This window comes from Cajanus cajan, chromosome 1 (assembly GCF_000230855.2).
Source record: "Cajanus cajan strain Asha chromosome 1, NIPB_CcT2T_4, whole genome shotgun sequence".
Classification (NCBI taxonomy): domain Eukaryota; kingdom Viridiplantae; phylum Streptophyta; class Magnoliopsida; order Fabales; family Fabaceae; genus Cajanus; species Cajanus cajan.
This window is the reverse complement of record NC_138517.1, coordinates 91,282,544-91,309,633: the sequence shown is the minus strand read 5'-3', so window position 1 is coordinate 91,309,633 and position 27,090 is coordinate 91,282,544. Positions and strand designations below refer to the sequence as shown.

At 32.6% G+C, this 27,090-nt stretch overlaps 2 protein-coding genes across 3 annotated transcripts; one reads left to right on the top strand and one right to left on the bottom strand.

The window, feature by feature from the left end:
- Nucleotides 1-10,616: 10,616 nt before the first annotated feature.
- Nucleotides 10,617-14,825, top strand: LOC109804223 (Protein kinase superfamily protein). 2 transcript variants are annotated; one of them, XM_083067629.1, is made up of 2 exons: nt 10,617-11,851; nt 14,279-14,825. In XM_083067629.1, exons 1-2 carry the CDS (start codon nt 10,776-10,778, stop codon nt 14,412-14,414), a joined length of 1,212 nt encoding a protein of 403 aa, XP_082923755.1. In that variant the 5' UTR covers nt 10,617-10,775; the 3' UTR covers nt 14,415-14,825. The 2 variants fall into 2 exon arrangements, with proteins under 2 accessions (XP_082923755.1, XP_020221604.1); XM_020366015.3 differs by lacking the exon at nt 14,279-14,825 and adding an exon at nt 11,980-12,145 and having other exon boundaries at nt 10,619-11,851.
- A 106-nt stretch (nt 14,826-14,931) lies between these two features.
- LOC109804224 (protein transport protein Sec61 subunit gamma) lies at nt 14,932-16,235 on the bottom strand. Its single transcript, XM_020366016.3, has 3 exons — nt 16,077-16,235; nt 15,865-15,980; nt 14,932-15,153 (listed from the first exon to the last, which is right to left on the bottom strand). Exons 1-2 carry the CDS (start codon nt 16,168-16,170, stop codon nt 15,865-15,867), a joined length of 210 nt encoding a protein of 69 aa, XP_020221605.1. The 5' UTR covers nt 16,171-16,235; the 3' UTR covers nt 14,932-15,153.
- Between the last annotated feature and the right edge of the window lie 10,855 nt (nt 16,236-27,090).

Here is a 27,090-nt window from a genome sequence, read left to right as displayed (position 1 = left end):
GAAAAAGAAAACCAAAAGAAACCTAACACTTTTTTACTATTTATAATGTTTTCCAGCTGGAGAAATGAATTGCATTTGTTTTTTTTTTTTAAATTACAGACAAAGGTTTCTCTCTTCCTATAAGAACGAATTGTGCACCCCTTTGAGTTGTATTTTTATCAAGTGTACAATTTTGTCCTGTCACAACTATGGTGACCAGACTTGGAAAGAGTACTTGATGCGTGCCTCTATCATTTTTACTTTCTTTATATTCTTGTATTAAAATTGATAATTTTTCCTTGAGCAAAAAACAAAAAAAGTCACTAGTCAGTGATGGATCCAACCTGGACCCGCTTGGTTTATTATAGTATTTAAGTTTGTACAGATAATGATCATATATAATTAAACCAAGTAACCACACAAACCCAACCTTCATCTTTATCTCTAACCTCTTTTAGAATATTAAATTCAAGAAATCAAGTAGCATTATGACTCAGATCACAATGAATACATAAATAATGAACCAATAGGAATTCACTAGGGTGTTGATATGAGAAAATGATGGGTATGTTCGTAAATAACTAAAATTGGGCTCTATTCATTTTGCTGTAGTGCCTGCTATGCGAGGACAGTCACAGTGAGAATTACTATTCATACATCACACTCTTTGTTTGGCTCTACCTATATAAAAAGGATTCTTGACAGAGACTTGTCCATTTTTGTATTTTTAATCAATTTCGTTGCACATAGAATAGGACTAAATTATTGAAATTATTAATATATATATCATATATATTACGTCACGTTTCAAAATGATGGTATCACAGGATTGTCAGGAAAAAATCAGCTCCACTTACGCTGTGTGTTGAATCAGGATCATTAAATTAGTGGTATCTGTGTTATTTAAATCTGTGCCCCTCTGCTAAAAATAAGTTTACCATGTCCTATCAATGGTATTTCAGTGCCAATCTTTATTTCTTTCTGTTCCCACTTGCTTTCCTCTTTTCCATGTCATTTTCACCTTAATCAAGTCTTGTTTTGCCAAATATAGCCATACAAGGATCTTAATAATAAAAATCACTTTAATACATTAATTCATTCCAAACATTCCTGTTAAGTTATTAACTAAACATTTTTATTAAAAATATATCGTCATTTTCAACAATATTTAAATAAAAAGATCCTTGAGTAACAATAATAATGTTATTGTAATGGGAATGGATCCAAGGAAACAAAGGGTCAAATAAAAAAAAATGGAAAGCTGCAAAAATTGCGAAACTTTTTCAGTTCTCATAGTTAGAGTCCCTCCCCTGTACTTGGAATGGAGATAAAGGGCAACGTCAGCTTTGCAGAGCTTTCTTTGGCATTTCTTTATTTATTAGTATATATGTTTGATTGTTTGTATTTGTTGTTCTTCAAGTTTATAATGTATATTTCTGTGTTTTAATTGGAAAGTTATCTAAAGCTCGTTATCCACGTTGAAAGGGGAATTTTCATGAGGCCCATTTAAGATTTCATGCATCGGACCTACCCACACTTTAAGATTAATGAAATGACCTTGTAATATGCGATGCTCCATTCAATTCAACATCATCGTCCCATTGTGTGTGTCTGTGTCTGTGTTTTATTTTTTTATTCTTTTCCCGACTGACTCGTCGTCCCATTGTGTTTTTAACAAATGTCGTGAGAATTTATAGAATTAAATATTGAAAATAAATTAATATTTTTTTAAATCTTAAATGGCAAGTTTAATAAAAAAATAAAAGGCGTATGGTAAAAATGTTTTTTTAAATGGTCTAATCAATCGATAAATATTTAAGTATCGAAACAAATTAAATACAACCATTTTTTATTCACTATCTATCTTATTTAAGTTTTTATTTGGCAAAATAACAAGCAAACTAATAATAAAACTAAAATCTAATCATTTGAATCAAGTAGTATTAAATTTGATTCTCTTAAATAAAATTTTGGATTTGAATTTTATGTATAAAAGAGTATGATTAAAAAGATATTTCAATAAAAGTGATTAGATAAATTCGTAGATGAAAATTAATCATCAATAAAATTGATGAATATTTTAAATTAATAACATAAAAAAATAATTAAAAAAGTTAATATTCATGAGCTAATTAGTTGAATATAGAATAACCTGTCAAACTAATTGTTAAAGTATCTAACAAGTGTAAAATTAGAAATATGAATTTGCAAGTTAATATATGCTTAATTATTTCTCCTTATCTTACTTTTTTTTATAGCTATTAAATTTCTTTTAAAGACAACTTTGTTCGAACTATGAGATACATGAGTAATGAGTTAGATTATTGGTTTGTTCAAGTGGACCGTTGGTTTATAATTGAACCGTTGGTGAATGTTGGGTTTGATGTGCTTGAAGTGGACGAAAGGTATGTGATCTACTGAATTTGGTAGACTCTTCAATCATGCTAAGATACACTAAAAGAAAAAAAAAATTATGTCAAAAAATGTCTAAATATTTAGTTAAAAAATAATTTAATTTTTAAGAAAGTTTGTTATATTTTAAATTTTAAAATATTATTTAAATAAAAATATTATTCTTATCATTTAATTTAAAATATTATTGTAACGACTCTTCATATCTCACATAGTTTATAGCGTCAGGTGAAAATATTATCATGTATTTCCCTTACCATGTACAATGCATAAAATAATACATCATAATTAAACAATTATATATATATATATATATATATATATATATATATATATATTAGGGAATAATAATTAATGTCCTATATAATGAACAACAATAATTAATGTCCTATATATTAGGGTAAGCTCACAACAATAATCATCATAAAACAGTATCAACATATAATGAATAACAATAGAATCCAACATTCAATTTTACATCTTTCAACGTTAAAACAACAACATAGACAATAATAGATATACAACATTAACTAATGTGTCGTCACACATATACAACTAGGAGATCTCCAACAATAGAGGTTGAGCAGTCTAGGTGACATAAACCCTACTGAATCCAACATTAGACCTATCTCAACCAGGTTAGGTATAGGGCATTGTCAGAAACTTCGAAGAAAACCAAGTATATAGACAACAATAGTTGATTGCTCGGGTGTGCCACTCAAACTCAGAGGTCCAGTACTACTGGCAAGATAGAAGGGTTTGGGTATGGGCTTACCACGGCCTTGAGTTGCATCACCAATCCACAGATAGAGTTAGCCCATCCACTGCCCTCCAACTACCACGCACTCTTTAGTCCCTAGTCAAATACTACATATCTAATTAGATACCTTATTCAAATTGGTTATTTACCTATAACATGGATCGACTACTTCCATGTTGTCCACACAGTACTAAGAAATTCAACTTTAAAAATAACTTTCAACTAATCACCTTAGTACTATGTATCTCAACATAGGATATATATTTTCACCATATATCCCCAACTTTACAACTATTCAACAATAGGAGTTGATAGCTTGACCTTTGTTCACTAAAAAAAATCATAAATGGAGTTCTAGACCTCCTTTTTGGGTGATTCTAACACCATTAGAAAACTAACATCCAAGGCTACAACTTTCATAAAGGCCACAAAGTCAAATTCGGAAAGCACCAAACTACTCAGTGCTTCCCAAAGCGCTCAATGCTTCCCAAAGCGCTCAGCGCTTTACCTCTAAGGATTCTCCTTGTCAGGCGACCCCTAAAGCGCTCAGCCATTTCCAATGACTCAACCCTTTGCCTCCAAGGATCCTCCCTTGTTACACAACACCCAAAGGGCTCATCCCTTTCAAATGGCTCAGTTGTTTGATGATAGAGTGCACCCAGGCTTTTTACCATTTTCAAAAATTTCATTAATCACTTGAAATCTAAGGCAACCAAACACATGCAACTACAAGAATGCAACATTACCATCAATAAACAATACATGAACAACAAGAACAACTACATGCAACCACCCATTCAACTCAATCTTTTTTATTTTTTCAAACAACAAAAACTCAACTTTTCCAACTCAAATTCTCAAGTTAATCCACACACAGAGCTACATTTGAACAAAACCAAGTTCAACACTTCATTCTACTCGAAATTAATCCAAGCTAACAAGATGCAAAACTTCCCTAACCTAGAAATTGAAATTTCTAAGAAGGAAGAAAAGTCCAGAAGAGAAGAGAACAATCAAGACTTTTGAGAATTGAAGCTTCCTTCTTACAACACCAACACACCACTCTTCGGCCTTTGTGGAAGAAAAAAAAGAGAAACTCAGATGAATCAAAGTAAGGAAGAATAAGAATGTAGTAAAAAAATAGTACGAGATATTACAATTATCATTTTAATTTTAAGATTAAGATATTTTTATTATTTAAATTTTATATTACAATTTTGCTCTTTATAACAAGCCCATTTAAAAACATGCTTGTAGAAATAAAAATAAATGTAAAAGTTATTATAAATAAGGATTCCCCCAAAGAAATTATGTTTGTTAAATGCTTACATGTTTTAATGTTGTTGATGATACATACAAGAGTTTCAGGTGGGTTGGAATTTACGGCACGAGACCCAAGACTTTTCTTAGGCAATACCTACTTGTTTTGATATGACAACAAATAATTCTACTCTTAACTTATATATGATTAAATGTTCACCAGAATATATTAAGGTTCTTATGTCAAGTGTTCACCTTTATCAATATTTTTCACTTTAAGCAAATCTGAGCCCATATGAATAATTATATGGATTTGGCTTAAGTCCTATCCGTGTCAAAAACAACTACACTTTTTTGAAATAAGTTGGAGGTTAAACTAAGGGTATTAGTATGGGGGAAATCATGTTGAATCCAACGTATTCATAAGTTTAAATCAAATTCTAATACGAAGTTTTTATAAATTTAATGAACATAATAGAAAAATTGGAAATCTTATTCTTAACGATATTCTACTCTATTTATCGAGAAAAAAATAAGCCTTAATTATTAATTTAGCTCTATACTAAATCGATTAATAGTAAACGTTATACAAAATTTAATGCTATATAATTTTTTCGGAGTGTAAAGTAGGTGTTTGTCTATTTTTTATGTTTGGGCCAATATGGAAAAATAATGACACCAAAACTATTCCATATCATTTCATTAAACCAGAAAGTTTTTTTATAAAGTCTAGACAGTTAATCGTTTGAGTTAAACAATAGATTGATTCTAAGATCAAATAATATCGAGTTTGAATGTTTAAACTAATTTTCTTATAAAAGCATTTTTTAAATAAAATAATTTTTTTTATGTGTCCATCTAGATTTTATTATTTTAAAAAAAACTTCTATTTATTTTTTAAAGAAATATTTTATAAAAAAACTTATTTAAAAAAATTATTTTAAAATTCAAACAAACAGATTTAATATTCCTCGTCCAGGCTTAGAGAGTTGATTGAGTAGTATGTATGTGTTATTATAAATATCTTGGCATTAAGTTTAATTTTTACAAAAAATAAAAATAAAAAATCCTTAATTTTGATTTAAAATATTGAAAAATTGAATGGTATGAGTGTTTGAAGGGTAGAAGGCAAGAGTAAAGAGCGACGTAAGCCTTAGAAAGTGAGTGAAGTCAGAAGTGTGTGTGTGTGTCCCTCTCTCGCATATTAAAGTGTTGTCGTTAATACGCTACTAGCCTTTATACATGAATTTGGATAAAACACCAAAAATTGCACCTGAAAAGTGAACAACAGCAAATATCATAGGTGTTCCATATTTATGCTAAGAGGTGTTGTAAAATCATCTTTGAAACACCAGACACCAAAAGTTGTGACTTGTGTGTCTATAGGTTACTGAAAAGATTGTACCCTAAATCCCAATTTCCCACAATTCAATGGGGGAGAAATGGTTCTACCCATTTCATCATATTTAATTAAATATTATTTCCCACAATGCAAATTATAGAGAGGGCCACATTTCTCAATCATCAAAATAAAATAAACAACACATGTGCAAGACCAAAAATATCTTATATTCATTCTCCTAGATTAATCCTATATTCAATGTCATGTCTCAATATCGAATTTTAGAGGAAATAAATAAATATTTATTAAAATTTAAGATAAAATATTAAAAGTATTGATTAAGAAAATTTAAATTATGAAAAATACAAGCTTAATTTTTAAATATTGAGTTCAGCATTTATAAATAAATATATTATAAAAGGAGATCTACTTATTACATTATTAAGTTTTGAAACCCTACATTAAAAAGCTGAAATCCGAATATTTAATTATTCAATTATTAAATATTATGCTAATAATCATACTTACTACATTAAATTAATTAAATAAACATTTATAAGTACGTAATTTTATAGTTAGCATTGTATTTGTTTTTTAAAATCTTTTTAATTAACATAAACTTACATGATAAAATCATAATTAAATCAGATATATATTTTTATAAAATTTATATTTTAATCTAATAATTAGGTTAGTAAATTTTTATCATTTATAAAAGTTATTAAACAGTAAAAATACGAGAAAACTTATTTGAAAAGAGTGAAAGAGCCCCACCAATGTGTGTGTACATGTATTGCTTATTTTAAAATTATAATATGTCTTAAATAAAATTTAAAAGATATAGTAGTTTCAAATTCATTGATTTAAAAATAACTTAATTTATATAATACTAATATTTTGACATGATGGGAATAAGAATGGAATTGAGGAGACGCGCAGAAAAGGAGCGTGGGAATGAGTCGCCAATTATAGAATGAGTGGGAGCAAGTGAAATGTCATATTTGCTAGTGGCCCACCCACCTGTTATTCCTAATTACATGAAACAATTCATGCATAACTATTAAAATATATTCAATAAAAAAATAAACTCGTCTATTTTAAAATTTTGAAAACATAATTAATATTTTTTTATTTAATTATTAAGTTAAATATTAAACAGTAAGTTGGAAATATTTCAATTTTTTTAATTAGTATTTTTGTCGGTAATGTGCAAATTAAATATTTATTATATATATAATTTAAAATAAATTATATATAAATTATATTTAAAAATAAATAAATATTATTGAGTATGTAAATCATGTTTTTGGTTTTTGATAAATAAATTATATTGTGATATAAGGTTATTTTTGTCTTGATAATTTATTTTAAAATATTAAAATTTAATTCATAAATAATTATGATAAATAAAAATTAAATTAGGTATGAAGTTAAAAAAATTATTAAAATCTTTCTCATTAAAAAAAATCTCTAAAAATATTCTTATGTAAAATAATTATTTATATTTTATATATAGGAGTTAATGAGTATAAATTAAGAGAGAGAGAAAATAACATGTACATTATTTAAACCACAGTTGACATAAATTTAATCTTTTTAAGATAAATAAATTTAAAATAGATAGAAGAATTGACACAAATTTAAAATAATTATTATAAAAATTCGCAAACTTATTAAGTTTTGTTGTTAATGAATCTGCATTGCGAAACTTGACTTATCACATGTATGAATTGTGTGATAGTTTTATAAATAAAATTTTGGTATACGTAATATAAATTTCATTTTAATTAAATGATTAATTAGTTTTTTTTTATTTTTATATTTGACCCAATTGAATTTTTTTTCTTCAGTTTGTTCAATTTTGAAACCAATATACATCATTTAGATTAAATTAAATAAGTTTATGAACACGCGCGATTCAGCTCATCCCGATATAGTTTGGCTTATCTCCCATGGAACTTCATTTTAATTTATTAAATTTTGAATATCATGTATGGTATTGCATGTTTCCTACTTTATGATCTTCACTCTAAGACCCTCATCTTTTATCTACTTAGATTAACCACAATTATGGATGCCGACGAAATTAATTAATTAGTTGGTGATTGTTGGAGACCTAAAAAGAAATAGGAGATATTTTCACATTCGTTGAATATAATACAAACCCTTTATTAGTAGATTTCGTGTGCCATTTCTATTTTAAAGATCCAACTATCCAATTCAAGTGCATCGAATGTCTTAAGCATGATATTGTATTTTGTTGGAACATAAATCATAGTAGAATTAATGCCTTGTTTTTGGTAAATAATATAATTGTTTTCTTTACTTAATCATATTTTGGTTAGCTATCTGAAAGTGAAATCCCTCTTGGTTCTTGCAGCTCTGTACTTGCTAGCAATAGTATGAGTATGTTCATGACGTGATAAACTATACACTCTTGATCTACATTTAAAGAAGAAGAAATTAAGATAAAGTGAGACAATAGTTTTGTGTTCCCTATCAATAACCGTGACTCATAATTGAGTTGTTGAATGTAGGGGGTATTTCGCCAACGTATGATCAAATGTTTTTCCTTGTCCGGTCAGATGATTTGCAATGTGCTTATACGAGAATGGAGGTGTATTTATCATTTGCTTAAATTAGTTTTAAGCGTAGCCCAAATCACTTTGGACCTAGCCCAATATGTAGTCCATTTCTCCATGAAGAAAGGAATGGGTGGGTGGTGGAATATTTCAGCTTCAGGGGTTAAAAAACGCAATAATTATAATATTTTACTATTTAATTTGTGAAGTGGGAACCAACATAGAGTGAGTACGATTGAAGAAGGGTAATGATTTACCAGTTTATGTTTCTTGCTGACAAACAGGAGAATGGTCATTATCAAAGGTGTGACATGTTTTTAGCCAAAGGCAGAGTCCTCAAAAGTTGAACACCATCAAAGTGACACAATACAAACCTTTTAAAAGATATATGGATCCTAAGATAACTTTTTTAAAGACTCTTGCCAATTGATAACTGGGCAGGTACATCCAATTCTGATTTTATTTTTTTTATTATTATTATTTGCAACAAGTTTTGATTATCTAATCTAATAATCTGGTGGATCACTTTGGGTTATGCTGTTAAACCGTGGTATGACTTCCAGAGTGTTGGTGTAGATTTTTCATGATTGCGATCCTTCAATCAACTACAACCCACGAATTTGAATGATTACATATCACAACCTGGTTTGTACCCTCAAGCCAAGCCGTGTGGTGCACAACATGCATGTTCATCAGTAACAGAAATAGTAAACTTTGAATGAGAATAATCCAGGAATTCACAGAGGCAAAAAAGGGAAGAAGAGAAATTTAAAATTCAGGCCAACCAAAAAAATATATTTATTATTAATTTTTATAAAGTGAAAAGGTTTCATGTGTTGACAAAAAATTTCAATATATAACGCTGTCATTTAAATCTCAGTCGTCGTTATGTCTGTCCTTTTGAGAGGAGTCTTCTGGATAAAAAAATTATGATGAAGACTATTATTAAGTTAACAAGAAAAAGTCTAAATAAAAAAAAAATAAAAAAATACATGGTTTGATAAGAACTAAAATAATTTAATAATACTATTCTAAATTCAGTTAAATAGAAATAATAAACAAAAATATACAAGGATGAGAATTTAAAATAAAACCAATGCGATCATGTTAATTGGACTAGAATTTGTAGGTAATCTGGATGTAATCATTAGGCCCAAGTCCGTACGCTTGACTTGAGGTGTCTGAATAGGTGGAAAGTTAATTGGACCAGGCCCACTAAGTCACAGTCTTAACTCACCTATGGTCATACCTTAAAATTACTTGTGTGGATAACAAATATAAAAATATCCACAAACCTCCCTACCCTTTATTTGCAAAATCAGACCATTTAAATCCTCTTTTTGTTTAACACCTTCTATCAGTCACTCTATTTTATTTTTAATTTCAGAATAAGGTTCATTTTATGCTTTAACCTTTTTAATTTATAGAATCTGAGAAACATAAAACAAATATGTGTGTGATCCATCTCATCCTAAATAGCAGTATTCTATTATTATTGATCTGCTTAGTTAGTGTTATAAGTTATCATAACTACTAAAATGATATAATATTTCAGTGTTTTAATACTGCCATTGGCTAACTTTGTCACAGCATATAATTTGACACACTAAAAGAATCTTGCAAAATAATAAAACGAGTTTTGCACAATCTCTTTCGTTATTCACATTCCAAAACTCCCTAAGATGCCTTGCTTACCTTTACTTATGAAAAATAAAAAGAACTGTAGACAAAAACTAAGATCATAATAAATTAATAATATGAGAGTGGGAGAGGAAAAAGTTTTAAAAAGTTAAAATAAAAGAAGCGAGAAACGGGGCCCAATAACCAGCTAATGGGCATCGCATACCTCGTCAGATTCCTGTCCCTTTTCTTGCCACAAACCCTTTTGCTTTTCCTTTAACTTTTCCTTTTCTCAATAATTCATCCATCATAATAATTTTCATTTTAATTCTTTCTTAGGTCCCAAAGCACCTTTATTCCCTGGGTACTACAAAAAGCTAATCATGCATCTGGACATCGAAACTCAAAGCCTCATCTTACTAAACAGATAAAAAAAGATTACATTATTGAGTTAAATGTATATACATATAAGTATATATAAATATTATATAAGATAACTACTATAAAAATCAATAAATTTATTATACAGTGATGAAATGATAAAGTAAAATTACATAACATTTTTTTTATCTGTGATTAATATAAAACTTTATACTTACAAGTCTTTTCCTTCTGTATTATTTATATATAATATATATCATGATTACTTTTCTCTACATATTTAAGAATCTTATTCCATATTTCTTTCTCTTCTTTTGGTATCTCTTTCTTGTAAAACAAATCATGTCAATCTGTTGCATATTCCATTGATGGTGTAAATTAAACTGGTAAACACAAAGCAACCCCCAGATGACGAGAAAGAAGAAAGAGTGATAAGAGAATGGAAGAGTTTGATTACGAAGAGATAGTGAAAGCAACAGAAAACTTCAACCCTAGAAAGATGATAGGCAAAGGAAGCCATGGCATGGTCTACAAAGGCGTTGTGTTGAAAGATAACATCAAGAGATTGGTGGCTATAAAGAAACCCTCCCAAGGCCTTCAATCTCTTCACGACAACTCCAAGCTCGAAAACGAAATCCGAGTTCTATCCTCTCTAGGCCAAAACCCTAACGTGGTTAATCTTCTAGGCACTACTAGTACTAGCTATGAGCAGAAAGTGATTGTGATGGATCTCATGCCCAATGGCACCCTCCATGACATGCTCCATGTTAATAAAACTCCACCCACGTGGCATAAACGCGTTGAAATCGCCATGCAAATCGCTCGTTCGGTGCAGTTTCTTCACGAAGGGAAGCCTGTGGTGATCCACAGAGACATAAAGTCTTCCAACATATTGTTCGATTCCCAATGGAACGCAAAGTTGGCGGATTTTGGACTCGCGGTGAAAGGGGTTGACTCAGTGAGTCAACCCGCCGGTACGATAGGGTATCTGGACCCGTGTTACACCACCCCAGATAAACTGAGCACGAAAAACGACATGTTCAGCTTGGGTGTGGTTTTGTTGGAGATCGTAAGCGGAAGAAAGGCCATGGATGTGTGCAAAACGCCGGCTTCGGTTGTGGAGTGGGCGATTGGGTTAATGGAGGAACATGTTACGATGAAAATTTGTGACACGAGAGTAGCAGTGCCCAGTAACATGGTTGGCACGATCTCTCAGTTGGTACGATGTGCCGCACGTTGTGTGTCGGAAAATGAAGACGAAAGGCCTTCGGCAAGGGATGTTGTTTTGGGAATGGAAAGTTGTTTGGTGGAAGGAGTGAGGTTTCTTCCCCTTTGGAGATGCGTTTTGGTGTGGTTGAGGAAGAAGAAGAGGAAGCTTATCATGAGTATTGGTGCAAACAGGCAGAGAAGGATTCGGTGTATAGCACAAGAAGAAGAAGAAGAAGAAGAGGGTGAGGGAGATGCTGCTGTTTCCATGACCATAAAGCAAGTTTTGGCCGAGTCTGATTCGATCAGGTGAGTTGAATCGTTGTGAAACGCTGAGTCGTCAAACTTGTTTTGGTCAATAAAATGGTTTAATTGCTTAATATAAAAAAAAAAATATGGAGATTCATTCTGTTTTGTTTTTGTTTTTGGCCTGCAAGGCATGCACTACTAACATTCGTACCAAGCCAAAGGTGATTGTTAGTGTTACGTATGGAAATGGAAGGGTAGCTAGGGACAAAGTCGGTACTAATATTTCATGCATTTTAACTTGTGAGTTTTTAATGTATTATTTGATCTTTAAATGTTTTAGAATAATTTTAATTAGATCTTTCATCTTTTTATATTATTAATTATAATTCAATCTTGAGGTTAGTTTTAAATTATAAAAATATAAGTTTTTATAATTTTACGAAAATAATTAAGGAATGAAATATCAATTCTAACCAAATTTTGCTTTAGTCACTAATATAATTGATTTAGTAATTATGTCGAAGAATATTAGTATTTTTTTTATAAAAAAAAATACATGACAATATTTGTTTGTAAATCAGTATTAATATAAACATTATATAAATTTAATTATATATCATCTAAAAACATAAAATAAATTATAAAATATTAATTTCGTCCATAGCACACAAACATGTGTGGATTAATTTATAAAAGTTTGTATAATAAATGTGTTTTATTTGAGTTCAATAATTATTTAAGTGTTCTACTTAAGTTAAATAATTAACAATATGAAATTAACAGAATTTACATGCTTGCTAGTGCAGATAATTTGTTCTTAGGAGCATTTTATCACACTGTTTTGATCACACTATCATACTAGTTGAAATTATTTAATATCATGCATCTTTACTAATAATTTTTTATTTACGGATTGAAATAGAAAATGAGGAACTTCGATGTCAAATCGAAGTTGTTCAAAGATCAGTAAAAGATGCTAATCTTAAATTAAAACAAGTATCTCATTTAATCATGTTGTGATTTTAATTATTTTTAATTTCATTTATTGAACTTAATTAAATAATTACTTGATTATTTATCATTTTGACACTAAAATCAACAATATAAGATTGACACAATTTATGTACTTGTTAGTGTACATAATTTGTTCTTAGAGAAATGCTAGCACACTTTTTTTAATATAACATAAAATTATATTATATTATATTAATAATTTATCTTATTTTAATATGATATAAAATTATAACTTAATTATATATATATATATATATATATATATATATATATATATATATATATATATATATATATATATATATATATATATATATATATATACATTAAATTGAGCCCTATTATACATGAGCCTTATGCGGTTGCCTCTCCAAACAATTCTAGGACCTGAGTAGGCACTAGACAGGGAATATATAAGCTTTATTGCTCATAAATACGAACTTTTTCTTTTCTCTTTTTTCTTTCTTCTCGTCTAATTCATGTCACGTTAATTATTTTTATTCTTTACTTAGTTGAGATCATAAATAAAAACAAATATAAAGATTAGGTTGAAACAATGTGTTTTTATTGTTTTGATATTTTAAAAACCTTATTTTCCCCCGTTAAGACGTGTTAGTTTTTTTATGTGCAAATTTCATTACTATATTTATATATCGTTCTCCTCTGTTTGGTTTCTTGTTTGTAGTGGTGGCCCGGTCTTGATTTGTTGGTGTCCTTTACCTTGATTCTTTATTAATTGTGTATCAAATATTAATTAATTATACAAAAACAAGTTATATATCGATTCAACTATACTTCAATTGTTCTTGTTTTATTCAATTGAACAGATTTTTAAAATTCACTTTCGTCGCCTTTTATTTGTATCACATATACATTTTCTTGGCACGAGAAGGTTTTAGAGAAAGGGGAAGATATTTCATTTCAAGATTTCAATATAGGAGTAGTCTAATTTAGACCAAGTGAATGTGTGGTTAAACATTTAAAGGAAATTATTTTTACAATTAATTATATACTTAAAGATGATTAGCACAATTTTTCAATTACATAAATCATTTTTTTAGATATTTAACCTTTTTTTTCCACTTGGGGTAAGTCACACATCACCCTGATTGTAACACAAGTTCAAGGCTTAGTAGTGAAATTTTACCAAGGCATTTACAAACTAATGACGAAAGTCCATTGACATGAATCAAGATCAAATTCTAACTGTTAAAATGGTTGACATTGGGTAAATCAGAGTGAAAAACAGACTTCTGAGTCATCCAATTTTCATCTACCCACACCAATTTAAGCGAATGCTTAAATGTGTGATTCACCTATTAACACCAAAAATCCATTTTCGGGAGGGAGGTTCATGATGGTCATGGATTTCAACACAACGTAAGGGGAACTGTACGGTTGTTTTATGCGAGATGGCAGCAAAACTGTACTATAGTTTTGTGACAAGTTATGGTTGGATGTGAATAATTGCAGCAGAAGATTGGGCGAAACTTCATTCATAGTTCAAGAGACCACGAGATTCATACTGCAATTGTGGATATGGAATAAAGTGCAAATGAGACCAATTAATTGCACAAAGAGTTGGGTAAGTATTGTGGATGTGGTTTAGTGTCACAATTTGTTATTGATGGGTACTTGTTTTGAGGAGTAATGGAGCTACGGGTTACATCAATGGTTAGGGGAACCCATTTCTGGATGCGAAAAAAAAGAACTGAATTGCAACCATGATCATCTCATACTCCTCTCCACTCAACTGAATTGCAGGTTAATCAGATACACCACCAGCTTGTGACTAAACAAATTACATAACAGATTGTGATGTAATCTTGGTTCTAAAACCTGGCCATAATTATTGTACATTTAATTTCAAAAAATTAACATATTTTACGTATAAATTAAGATAAGATGAAGAAGAATTACCACTAATATTCCCAATCACAAATTAAATAGTTCAAGTTCGTCTAAATTTCTTTTATTCCTGCCTCATCGATTTATAAAAATTCCATCTCTTTAATGGGTATTGATATCTTTGCTAAATGTACGAGTATGTATTTCTTCAACCTTCCTATCTATTACTTTAAAATACTATAATGCAAAGTTAACAAAGAATCAAAACCAAATCCCAATTTCTCAACTACTTTTTTCATCCTTTTCCTAAATCAAAAACAATGTGCCAAGGTCTAACTCATGGAAAAATAAAATTTTACATTTCAAATAAACCTATAATGCTTCCGAAGATAAGATACATGGGGTAACCCAAAAATGAAATACAGCAGAACTACAATTAAGTCAGGGAACACTTTTTGTTTGACAACTTGAATTCCTGAGGCGATTGCAATTCCCTCATCCTGCGGAAATAATCAAGGGTTATTGATCATTCATTTTTGCACACTTTGCTCAAGACACATAGTTTCACCAACAAAATGGCCAACATTTCAAAACAGATAAAGTAATCATGCATCATCTCATTCATGTACCAATGCAGTTTTTTTTTCCCTGGGTGTAGACTACACAAAATCGATTTTTGAACGAAATCGATTTCCAGAAAGAAGAAAATATTTATTGATCTGTAGAAAGAAGTTAAGTAGACAATCTATAGTCCTTTTTCATCATGCAATTTAAAGAGTGGTCTGACGAGGACAAAAAAAGCAGCCAAAAAATAAGTGGATCACAAATTGCACAATAAGCAGCCAACCAGAACTTATTTTCCAACGTCAATCGAACAAAAACCTCAAACAAGCCAATACATTATGCCCGACACACCATAACTGTAACCAAACGGAGCACCCAAATATACTTTTCTTCAATTTTTACCTTAATTCCCTTATTAACATTAAACCCATATCAAATTGTTCAAAGATACAGCAAACAACTGAAACAATAGCTTTTAATAACCACTCAACCAAATAAGCCGTCCCAATTAGAAGAATTTAAAAATTCCCAATGAAAAAATTCAGATCACAATCTCCAACTAGAGAATACAAAAAATAGAGATCCAAGTATAGAAAAAACGAACAACATGCGAAAAAAAAGTATTTTGTGAAAGAATATAAATTTACCTAACCAGATCCAACGATGATGTTGTTGATTGGAATGAAGATGAGCTTGACAAAAAATCCCACGAATCCCATCACCACGAAACCGATGGCGGTACGCACAGCAACCTTAGAGAATTCTACAATAGCAAATGCAACCGAAAAGTCAAGATCCAGAAAACAAAAATTCGAAATTTATTTATTTGAATAAAAGAGGATTAGGGTTAGGGTAGCACCTTTGCGATCAGGTTTGTGGCATCGCTTGACGAGCCTGACGCTGTCCTTGGCGAATTCTCTGAGCGGATCGAACACTGAATCAATAGCATCCATTCTCTCTTCTCAATTGATTTACAATTTACAATTTACAAAGTGAAGGATTGTTTGCGTTTTATAAACACTTTTATTCTCTTTTAGTCAAATGTTTCTGCAAATAAATAAATAAATAATTGCGTTTGGAAATATACGTGTACTGAACCAATAGACTCGTGCCATGCTGGATCTTGCCACGTCAACTTAGAATTCTATCTTCTCCATGTAATCCAAACTAAATATTAATTTTAAATTATAGAAATTTATTTTAAATGGTAACTAAAAAATAAAAATCTTGTTTGAAAGATTTTTTAGTTGAAAATAGTAGAAATTTAATTAATTGACAGAAGCTATTTTAAGAATTTTATTTTTTTACACTGTTAGAGTAAAAAAGTTATATTATTAACCCATTATAAATTATTTTAGGTATTTACCAAAAAAAAAATTATTTTAGGTATAATTTAAAAATAATCATTAAAAGTCAACATTTTTACTATATATGGTCAATTATAATTGAACAATAATGTAATAAAAAGTATTATTAATACAATTTAATCAAAATTTAATTTTAATAATGTTATAAATATTTTATTTTACATAACGTCGACAAAGAAATCTGAAAATGGATCAAATCAATTGAGAAAATGTCTTTTGATTGAATGACTAATTATATAAACACGTTGATATATATAGTTCAACATAAAAAGACATTCCCTCAAAAAAAAAAAAACATAAAAAGACATTTATCATAAAATAAGAAAGACGCGTCACTCTATTAAAAAAGAAAAGAAAAAGGTAATAAAGTAGTTAACTTTTTTTATCATAAGAAATTGTTAATTGGATTAGGAGTTGTAGGCAATATATTTCTCACTTGGATAAAGTTAATTTAGTTTAGTTAAAAATATGTTAGCTTTTTACACATGGAATGAGTTAGCTCATATATGGAGAGGAAGATAAAAAGAAAGAACAGGACTAATTGATATTAGATATAAAAATATATACTTATATTATATAATAATTTTATTAAATAAAGATTAATTAATTCAATAATTTAATTATTTAATATCATCTTTATGGTTAGGTTTCTCAAATTTCATGTAAATATATATAACTTTGCTTTTATTTCATTAATTTTTATTTCGTTGACTTTTGGTTTACATTTTAAAAAATGTGTCAAAAATATTTATCACAAAACTCTGTCAATCTATTTAATAGTGACTCTCAATCACCTACACATACTAATTTAAAGACACAAAAGTAGAGGTACTAACTAGACATCATTATTAAATTAAATTAATAAAATTAATGACAAAAATAAAATTTGACACATGATAAAAAAAAATTAACTTTTTAAAGTTAAAGACTAAAAATGAACTTTTATATGTTTATGTGGGGGAAAAAATATAAACTAATCTAATTTGAAATCTTTACATTGAATACGATATCATTCGTTCATGTCATAATTGTTAATATGTCATTTTTTTCTTATTTTAAAATAGAAATATTTAATATTTGAATTTTATAAATATGAAATTTTGGTTTCTGTGATCACATTGATACTCCATGGGTCATGATTGGGGACTTTAATGATATAGGGCCACCATCTAAATAAGCAAGGGGTGTGTTCTCTCAAAGTCGGGCAAATAAGTTTCTGCTTAGCTTGGATAAGTGTAGAATGATTAATCTATAATTTTTTGAAATAGAATTTATGTGGTAAAGAAGGTGTAGGTGGGTCGTTCAATATATCTTGGAGGTTGGATCGAAGTATTTCAATAAGGAATGGTGTCATTTATTTTTGAAGGCTACTGTGGAGCATTTGATACATCTTCATTCTGATCACAATCCTATACTATTACGATGCTATCAACAGGTTGCAGTAACGGTGGATCGCCCATTTAGGTTTTAGGCAGGATGGTGCATGCACAAGGATTATCCTTCGCTAGTATAATAAGCCTAATAGAAAAATGAGGGACATGTTTATACAGATTTGTGTATTGTCCAGAAGGAGTCGGTATGTTTTAACAAAGAGGTGTTTAGGAATATATTTGGCAGAAAGAAGGAATTAAAAGTCAGGTTGAGAGGTATTCAGAGGTCTTTAGAGAAGGTTGATTTCAGAAGGCCATCGTTGCTACAACAAGTGTTGCTACAGGAGTATGAATAGATTCTTTTTCAAGAAGAGACTATGTGGCTCTAGAAGTCTAAGGAGAAATGGATCAGGTTGGGAAGCATAAATACTTTTTTTCATACTTAAAGGCTTATCATGAGGAGGAAGATAAATCATATACATGGGTTGTTGCTTTCCTCGAGGAATTGGTGCATGGAGCCAGAGAAAATTGAAGGAGGAGGCAATGATGTTCTTGAAAAAATTATTTTGTACTCAAGAAGGGTCGAGGAAAAGGGGCTTAGGTGTTGTTAATGTGTAATGAAGCCAATTACAGAAAAGACAAATCAGGAGAATGTGGGGACAGGCGGACAGCTGGTAGTGGTCACGTGGCAGTGGATACAAATGATGAGAAAATAAGAAAAAGCTCGCGACCCAAAATAACCAACGTACGGTTAGAAGAATATGTTTGGCAAGGCAAATAATATAAAGATCAGGCTGATTGGAGAGAGAAGGCATAAATGGGAATTGTTGGTAGAACCTTCCTCTCTCTTGGGGTTCATTTCATTGCATTTCTGTTCGTCGTGGTGCTCTGTAATTACTGCTATACTGATAGTAGTATTCGTTTTCTTGTAAGAAATCCACACTAAGTAAATAATACCATTACAGAGTTTATTCCATTCTACATATTACTCTCTATTACTTGCGTTTGCTGTTGCCACTGTTTCATTGGTGCTTTCGTTGAGAGATGGCGGAAAACACGCGCCTGAAGGACCTCGCCTCTGATATGAAGCGTTTGTTGGAAATGATGGAATCCCGCGACAAGGAGTACTCGACCCGTTTTGAAACGATAGAATCAGCGGTGGAGGAGATGCTGAAACGCGTTTCGCAGGTGGAGTCTAGCTCTTCAAACCCACCCTTTCAGGTTCGCAACATTAAACTGGATTTTCACCGTTTTGATGGATCTGATGTTCTCCAATGGATTTTCAAGGCCGAACAATTTTTTGATTATTACCATACACCTGATGCACAACGATTGACCATAGCTGCGATACATTTAGACAAAGATGTGGTTCCGTGGTTCCAGATGATGTCAAGAGCTAATGCTTTTCAGTCATGGGTTGCATTCACTAGAGCTCTAGAATCGGAGTTTGGGCCCTCTCCTTATGAAGTACCTCGATCAAATTTGTTCAAACTTACTCAAACCGGTTATGTACAGGATTATTATGCTCAATTTACAGCTTTAGCTAATCGTGTACAAGGAGTTACCACTGAGGCTCTTTTGGACTGTTTTGTGGGTGGCCTTAAACCAGACATTCGTAGGGATGTTATTGCACAATCTCCGACCATATTGCTTCGATCAGTGTCCTTAGCTAAGCTCTATGAAGAGAAATACTTACCTAGACCAAGAACATATTATCCCCACCCTCAAACCAAAACACAATCCCCAAACACTAGCCTACCATTGACCCAATCACTTAAGTCTTCCAATCTCCCACCCTTATTGTCGACCCCTACCCCTCTTACCACTATGACCAATCAAAGAAACACCAATATTAAAAAGATGACCTCAGTTGAAATGCAATTACGTAGAGAGAAGGGGTTGTGTTTCACATGTGATGAAAAATTTTCTCCAACCCATAGGTGCCCAAATAAGCAGTACCTGTTGTTACAATTGGAAGAGGATGATAATACTGACATCCAACCTGACCCACCTGACATTTCAGATATTGTGGAAAATTTGATTGTACAGGAGCATCACTTATCATATAATGCTTTAAAAGGGTCTTTTGGAATAGGTACGATGAAGTTCCAAGGATCTATCAAGGGTATGCGGGTACAGGTCTTACTTGATAGTGGTAGCTCGGATAATTTTTTGCAACCCAGGATTGCTCAATGTTTAAAACTGCCAATTGAACCCATACCTGATTTCCAAGTATTAGTTGGGAATGGCAATGCTCTAGTAGCTGAAGGATTGATTAAGGACTTGGAAGTAACAATTCAAGGCCATGTCTTAAAGTTACTTGTTTATCTTTTACCTGTCTCTGGAGCTGATCTGGTCTTAGGGGCAGCTTGGCTAGCTACCTTGGGTGCCCATGTTTCAGATTATAGCAAATTGATATTGAAGTTTTACTTGGGCAATCAGTTTGTAACTTTACATGGTGACCAGGCCACGTTACCTATTCCAGCCCAGTTCAATCATATGAGGAGAATGCAACAAACCAATGCCATTGATGAGTTGTTTGCCTTGCAGATTGAACCTCCTCTGTCCCCATTGGATCAATGGATTGACATTCCTACTGACTTAGAGCCAGAACTAGCAATGTTGCTATATACATATAAGGAAGTCTTTGCCATTCCAGCTGGGCTACCTCCTCATAGGTCTCAAAACCATACCATTCCCTTGCAACCAGGATCCGGACCTGTCAAGGTGAGGCCTTACAGATACCCTCATAGCCAGAAATTGCAGATTGAGAAAATGGTTAGAGACATGTTGGATGAAGGAATTATAGTCCCTAGTACTAGCCCTTTTTCTTCACCTATTATTTTGGTAAAAAAAAAGGATGGTACATGGAGATTCTGTACTGATTACAGGGCCCTCAATGCCATCACTATCAAAGACAGTTTTCCTATACCTACCGTGGATGAACTCATTGATGAGTTATTTGGTGCTAATTTCTTTTCCAAGTTGGATCTCAGGTCTGGATACCACCAAATATTGGTGAAGGAGGAGGATAGACATAAAACGGCATTCAGAACCCATCAAGGCCTATATGAATGGCTTGTTATGCCATTTGGATTGACTAATGCCCCTGCAACTTTTCAGAGCCTCATGAATGAAGTATTTCAAGGTATCCTTAGAAAGTTTGTCTTAGTTTTCTTTGATGATATCCTTATGTATAGCTCATCTTGGTCCTCTCACTTGCAACATTTAGAAGTGGTTCTGAAACTATTACAGCAGCATAAGTTGTTTGCAAGAATTTCCAAATGCTCCTTTGGATTACGGCAGGTAGAATATTTGGGTCACACTATTTCTGGTGAGGGTGTGGCAATGGAGAAGGATAAAATCCAAGCAGTGTTGAACTGGCCTGTTCCTCTAAATCTTAAACAATTGAGAGGGTTCTTGGGACTTACAGGATACTACAGAAGATTTATCAAGGGTTATGCGTCCATAGCTGGCCCTCTAAACAATCTTTTGAAGAAAGATAACTTCCTATGGGATTCACAAGCGATTGCAGCTTTTGAGAGGCTTAAAACAGCCATCACTGAAGCCCCAGTGTTGGCCCTCCCTGATTTTTCCAAACCATTTGTTTTGGAAACTGATGCATCGGGGTTAGGAGTAGGTGCCGTTTTGAGTCAGGAATCCCATCCTATAGCCTACTTCTCAAAAAAATTGAATTCGAGGATGCAGAGACAATCTGCTTACATGAGAGAGTTCTATGCTATTACAGAAGCAGTGGCTAAATTTAGACATTATTTGCTGGGTCACAAATTCATCATAAGAACAGATCAGAAAAGCTTGAAAAGTCTTACTAATCAAGCACTCTTGAACCCCGAGCAGCAGAATTGGTTGAACAAGCTTTTGGGGTATGATTTCACTATAGAATACAAACCGGGAAAAGATAATGTTGCTGCTGATTCCCTTTCTAGATCTTTTTATATGGCATTTTCTCAACCTCAATTACACTTCATTCCAAGGTTGAAAGAAGCACTTCTTGCAGATGCCAAACTAAAAATGATTATGGATGCTTGTTTGCAAAACCAGCCTCCCAATCCTCATTATTCAGTTCAGCAGGGTCTTCTATTTTGGAAAGGAAGATTAGTTCTTCCAGCTGATCATTCCTTAATCCAACAGGTGTTACAGGAGTTTCACGGTTCTGCCACAGGTGGTCATGCTGGTTATTCCAGAACTTTGGCTAGAATTTCTTCTCAATTTTATTGGCAAGGGATGAATGTTGTTATTAAAGAGTTTGTTCAAAATTGCTTGATTTGCCAGCAAGCAAAGACCTCTAATACTCTTCCTTCGGGGTTACTACAGCCACTCCCTATTCCGAATTTGATTTGGGAGGACATAGCTATGGATTTCATCACTGGACTTCCCTCATCTCATGGCTTCACAGTAATCATGGTAGTAGTGGATCGGCTATCTAAGTATGGTCATTTCTCTCCTCTGAAAACAGATTACACCAGCAAGCAGGTGGCAGAAAGCTTTGTGACTACTGTGGTTAAACTACATGGATTTCCAAAAACCATAGTTTCAGATAGAGACAGGGTTTTTACTAGCCAATTTTGGCAACACTTATTTAGGTTGAGTGGCACAACTCTTAGCATGTCAACTGCTTATCACCCTCAATCTGACGGACAATCTGAGGCTCTAAACAAGTGTTTGGAAATGTATTTAAGGTGTTTTACATTTCAAAACCCGAAAGAGTGGCTCAAATTCTTGCCGTGGGCAGAATTCTGGTATAACACTTCCTATCACCACAGCGCTGGTATGAGTCCTTTTAAGGTAGTATATGGAAGAGATCCCCCTCAGCTAGTCAAATATGTGCCTGATCCAGCAGATTTGACTTCAGTCCAGGAGCAGTTGTTGCAGAGAGACATCATTCTGTCCAAACTTAAGCATAATCTTCATCGAGCTCAACAAATAATGAAGAAAAATGCGGATCAGAAACGGATAGATGTGGAGTTTAATGTTGGAGACAAAGTGTTGGTCAAGCTACAACCATATAAACAACACTCAGTTGCCTTGAGGAAGAACCAGAAACTAAGTTTGAGGTACTTTGGCCCATTCCCAATTATTGAAAGAATTGGCAAGGTTGCTTACAAGTTGTTGTTACTTGAGACTGCTAAGATTCATCCAGTCTTTCACATCTCACAGCTTAAACTATGTAAGGGACATCATTCTCAATCTTATGTTCCATTACCTATCACTTCCAATGATGCACAACCAGTACTACAACCAGCTGCTATTCTTCAGTCTCGGGTGATTATCAAGGGCACTAAGCATGTTCAACAGCACTTAATCCAATGGGAGGGATTGGATAACACTCAAGCAACTTGGGAGGATCACACTGCATTAGAATCTGCATTTCCAGAATTCAACCTTGGGGACAAGGTTGTTCTTAATGGGGGAGGAAATGTAATGAAGCCAATTACAGAAAAGACAAATCAGGAGAATGTGGGGACAGCTGGTAGTGGTCACGTGGCAGTGGATACAAATGATGAGAAAATAAGAAAAAGCTCGCGACCCAAAATAACCAACGTACGGTTAGAAGAATATGTTTGGCAAGGCAAATAATATAAAGATCAGGCTGATTGGAGAGAGAAGGCATAAATGGGAATTGTTGGTAGAACCTTCCTCTCTCTTGGGGTTCATTTCATTGCATTTCTGTTCGTCGTGGTGCTCTGTAATTACTGCTATACTGATAGTAGTATTCGTTTTCTTGTAAGAAATCCACACTAAGTAAATAATACCATTACAGAGTTTATTCCATTCTACATATTACTCTCTATTACTTGCGTTTGCTGTTGCCACTGTTTCATAATGTCTCAAACTTTTTGTCAGAGGGACGATCTTCTTTATTACTGCCAATTAGTAAAAAGGAGGTGCATAAAATGTTGATGGGTATGAAAGGGTATAAGGCCCTTTGGTCAGATGGATTTCAACCTATATTGTTTAAGATGTTTTGGCATGTGGTTGGGGATGATGTGTGGAAGTTAGTAAGTGAGACTTTCCAAATGGGAACCTTTGATTTGCAGCTTGCGAAAGCTTTGGTAGTATTGATACCTAAGGTAGACCACTCGACAAAGTTAATGAAATTCTGACCCATATCATTGTGCAATATGGTATATAAATTAATTTCCAAATTTTTAGTAAATTGATTGAGGCCATTCCTTTCTGACATGGTCATCCCTATCCAAAGCAATTTTGTTCTAGGAGAGGTACAAAAAATAATACAATTGTGTTGTAGGAAGTGATGTATTTGATGAAGAGATCCAAGTAGAAGAAATGGTGTATGATCTTAAAACTAGACTTAGAGAAGGCATATGATAAGGTTGATTGGTAGTTTCTAAAGCAAACATTGAGGATTTTTTGAGTTTTCGGAGATCATAGTGTTTCTTATAATGCATAGAGTCATAGCCACGTCAATTTCTTTTTTGTGGAATGGCAGTAAATTGAATTATTTTTTCCAAAAATAGGCCTGTACCAAGGGGATCCACTCTCTCTATATCTTTTTGTTCTATGTATGAAGAGATTGGGTGTTATGATTATGAAGGAGGTGTATAGTAGCCATTGGTTTCCCTTTCAGATGCCACAGGGAAGGTTGACGATGTTATTTTTTTTTTGCTGACGATGTTCTTTTATTTGCTAAGGCGAAACCATCTCAAGCTAGGCTTATTATAAACGTATTGAATGAATTTTACGAGCTCTTAGGGTTGAAAGTAAATTTGGATAAGTCACAGGTTTTCACGGCCAAAGCTATGTCGAGAAATAGGGTTGAAAAGTTACCTAGTATTATGAATATCAAGTTTAAACAGGTTGATGAAGTATTTGGGATTTTGCAGGATAAGTGGAAGGAGTCAGAGGGGGGATTATGGCCAAATTATAAAGAGGATGACGTCTAAGTTGGCTTCTTGGAAGGGTAGGTTGTTGAATAAACCTGACAAGGTTGCACTTATGAATGTTATGTTGTCCATAATCCCTACTTATCAAAAATACGGCTAAATTGGCTTCCACAATCGATTTGTCATTTCTTGGATAAGTCTTGCAAAAATTTTACTCGGAAGGGAAGTGGAGAAAGAGGTCTTCATTTGGTAGGTTGGAAACATATTACCAAATCAAAGAGTAGGGATGGGCTGGGTGTCAGAATTGCAAGATTGTAGAATGCAAGTATCTGAAAGAGAAACATCTATTTTTGGCTGGTAAAATGGTGGGTTCTCTAGTGTGGAGTTCGTTGCGAAAGGTTTTATCTTGGCTTGATGAGGGTTTCAAGTTGTAGTTGAGGGATGGATCCAATAGAGTGTGGTTTGATTTATGGCTAGATAAGGCACCTCTTGGTGCAAGAATCCTTGTATTCATATTGGTAATAGGGATCTGAGGGCGGTTGATGTGTGTAGGGAAAAGGTATGGAGACTAGACCAGATGGCTACTTCAATCCCTGACGAGATTCGCAAGGAGATCTCTACATTGCCAGTAAACTTGGTAAATGGGGTTATAGATTTATGGACGTGAACCAAGGATTTTCTGGGAAGCATTCGGTCTTCTAGCTCAACTAGAGGCTCCTTTTTCACATGGTTAGAAGTGGATTTGGCATACAAGGTTACCAGCTAATATTCAATTCTTTATATGGCAATTATGTTGGGATTCATTACCATGTGACATACTACAACATAAGGGTATAATTCTGGACAACACATGTCTAGGGTGTGAGCATGATGGTGAATACATGCTTCACTACTTGTTACATTATGTGCATGCTTATAGAGTTTGGCTGAGTCTGGGTTATAGGCTTCATGAACAACCGTAGAATAATTAGACAATGAGAGATTGGCTTGTTAATCTGGGGTCCAAATATGGTAGTATTGTTTTTATCACTTCGTGGGCAGTTTGGATTTCTAGTAATAAACTGGTGTTTAAAGGAAAAGAGGCTGAGATCATTTCTCAAGTGGCGACAATTCAAGCATGGCACGCTCATATTCAATGTGCTTTTGAAAGGAGTAGAATTGGACTGATAACATCACAGTTCTAGAGGCATGTGACTGAGCCACCGAAGTCTCCTTGGGTAGCCCTTAACGTGGATGGTAGTGCTCAAGGAAATCTAAGAGAAGCAGGGTTTGGTGGCTTAGTGCAGGATCAAGATAATTAATGTGGTAATTTATTGATTTTTGATATTATTTTTTGGAGTAAATATTCACTTTAGCCCCCTAAACAATTTTGAAGATTCTATCATAATAGTTTATAAAATCAAGAAATTTTCATATTAGTTGATAGATGTCCTAGTTGATGTCAAGTTAAAAATGTCATAGCTAAAACTTAAGATTTTCTAGGCTAATGGTCGAGGTTAGTTACTAATCAAAATTGAGTTGGAGATATCGTAGCTAACAACAAAGGTTGAACAAAAAATATCCTTAATCGAAACCAAATTGATTATGTGTTAGCCAAAGCCAAACCAAAAGTGTCATGGGTGAGAACGAGCTGAAAACGTGATTATCTAACTGAGGTCAAGTTGAATGTCACAACCAAGGTTGAGACATAAGTGTTTAGCACATTGAATATGTCCAATAGATGTTTGAGTTAAGATCGAATTGAATATGTCTTGGTTGAAAACAAAGATGTTCACATTGAGGTCGAACCCAAAATGTCCTACTTAATGAGGCTGAGCTAAAGATGAGTTGAAGATGCACTAGCTGAGGCCAATTCGAAGATGTCATGGCCAAGACGAAGCAAAAAATGTCCTTGTTTAGGCCAAGCCAAAAATGTCATGGATGAGGTTGACCCAAACATTATCTAATCAAGGTCAAGCTAAAGTTGACTTCGCCGAAGTTACATTGAAGATGTTTTAGTTGAGGTCATGGGAAAGTTGTCTTAGCTTGAGCTAAAAAGGTCTTGGATGAAGTTAAGATAAGATGTCTCCACCAAGGTCAAGTTGAAGATGCCCTAACTGAAGCCAAATTGAATGTGAAGATTGAAGTCAAATCAAATGGAAAATATTTTTTAAAATAGCTAAGATAAAATAATTATAAAATAATCACAATGCGTGGTTTGACCCCATTAAATCTTGTCCCAACTCACTTATTAAGTGGGATGTGTGGTCTAGCCATCTTGAGAATTTTGA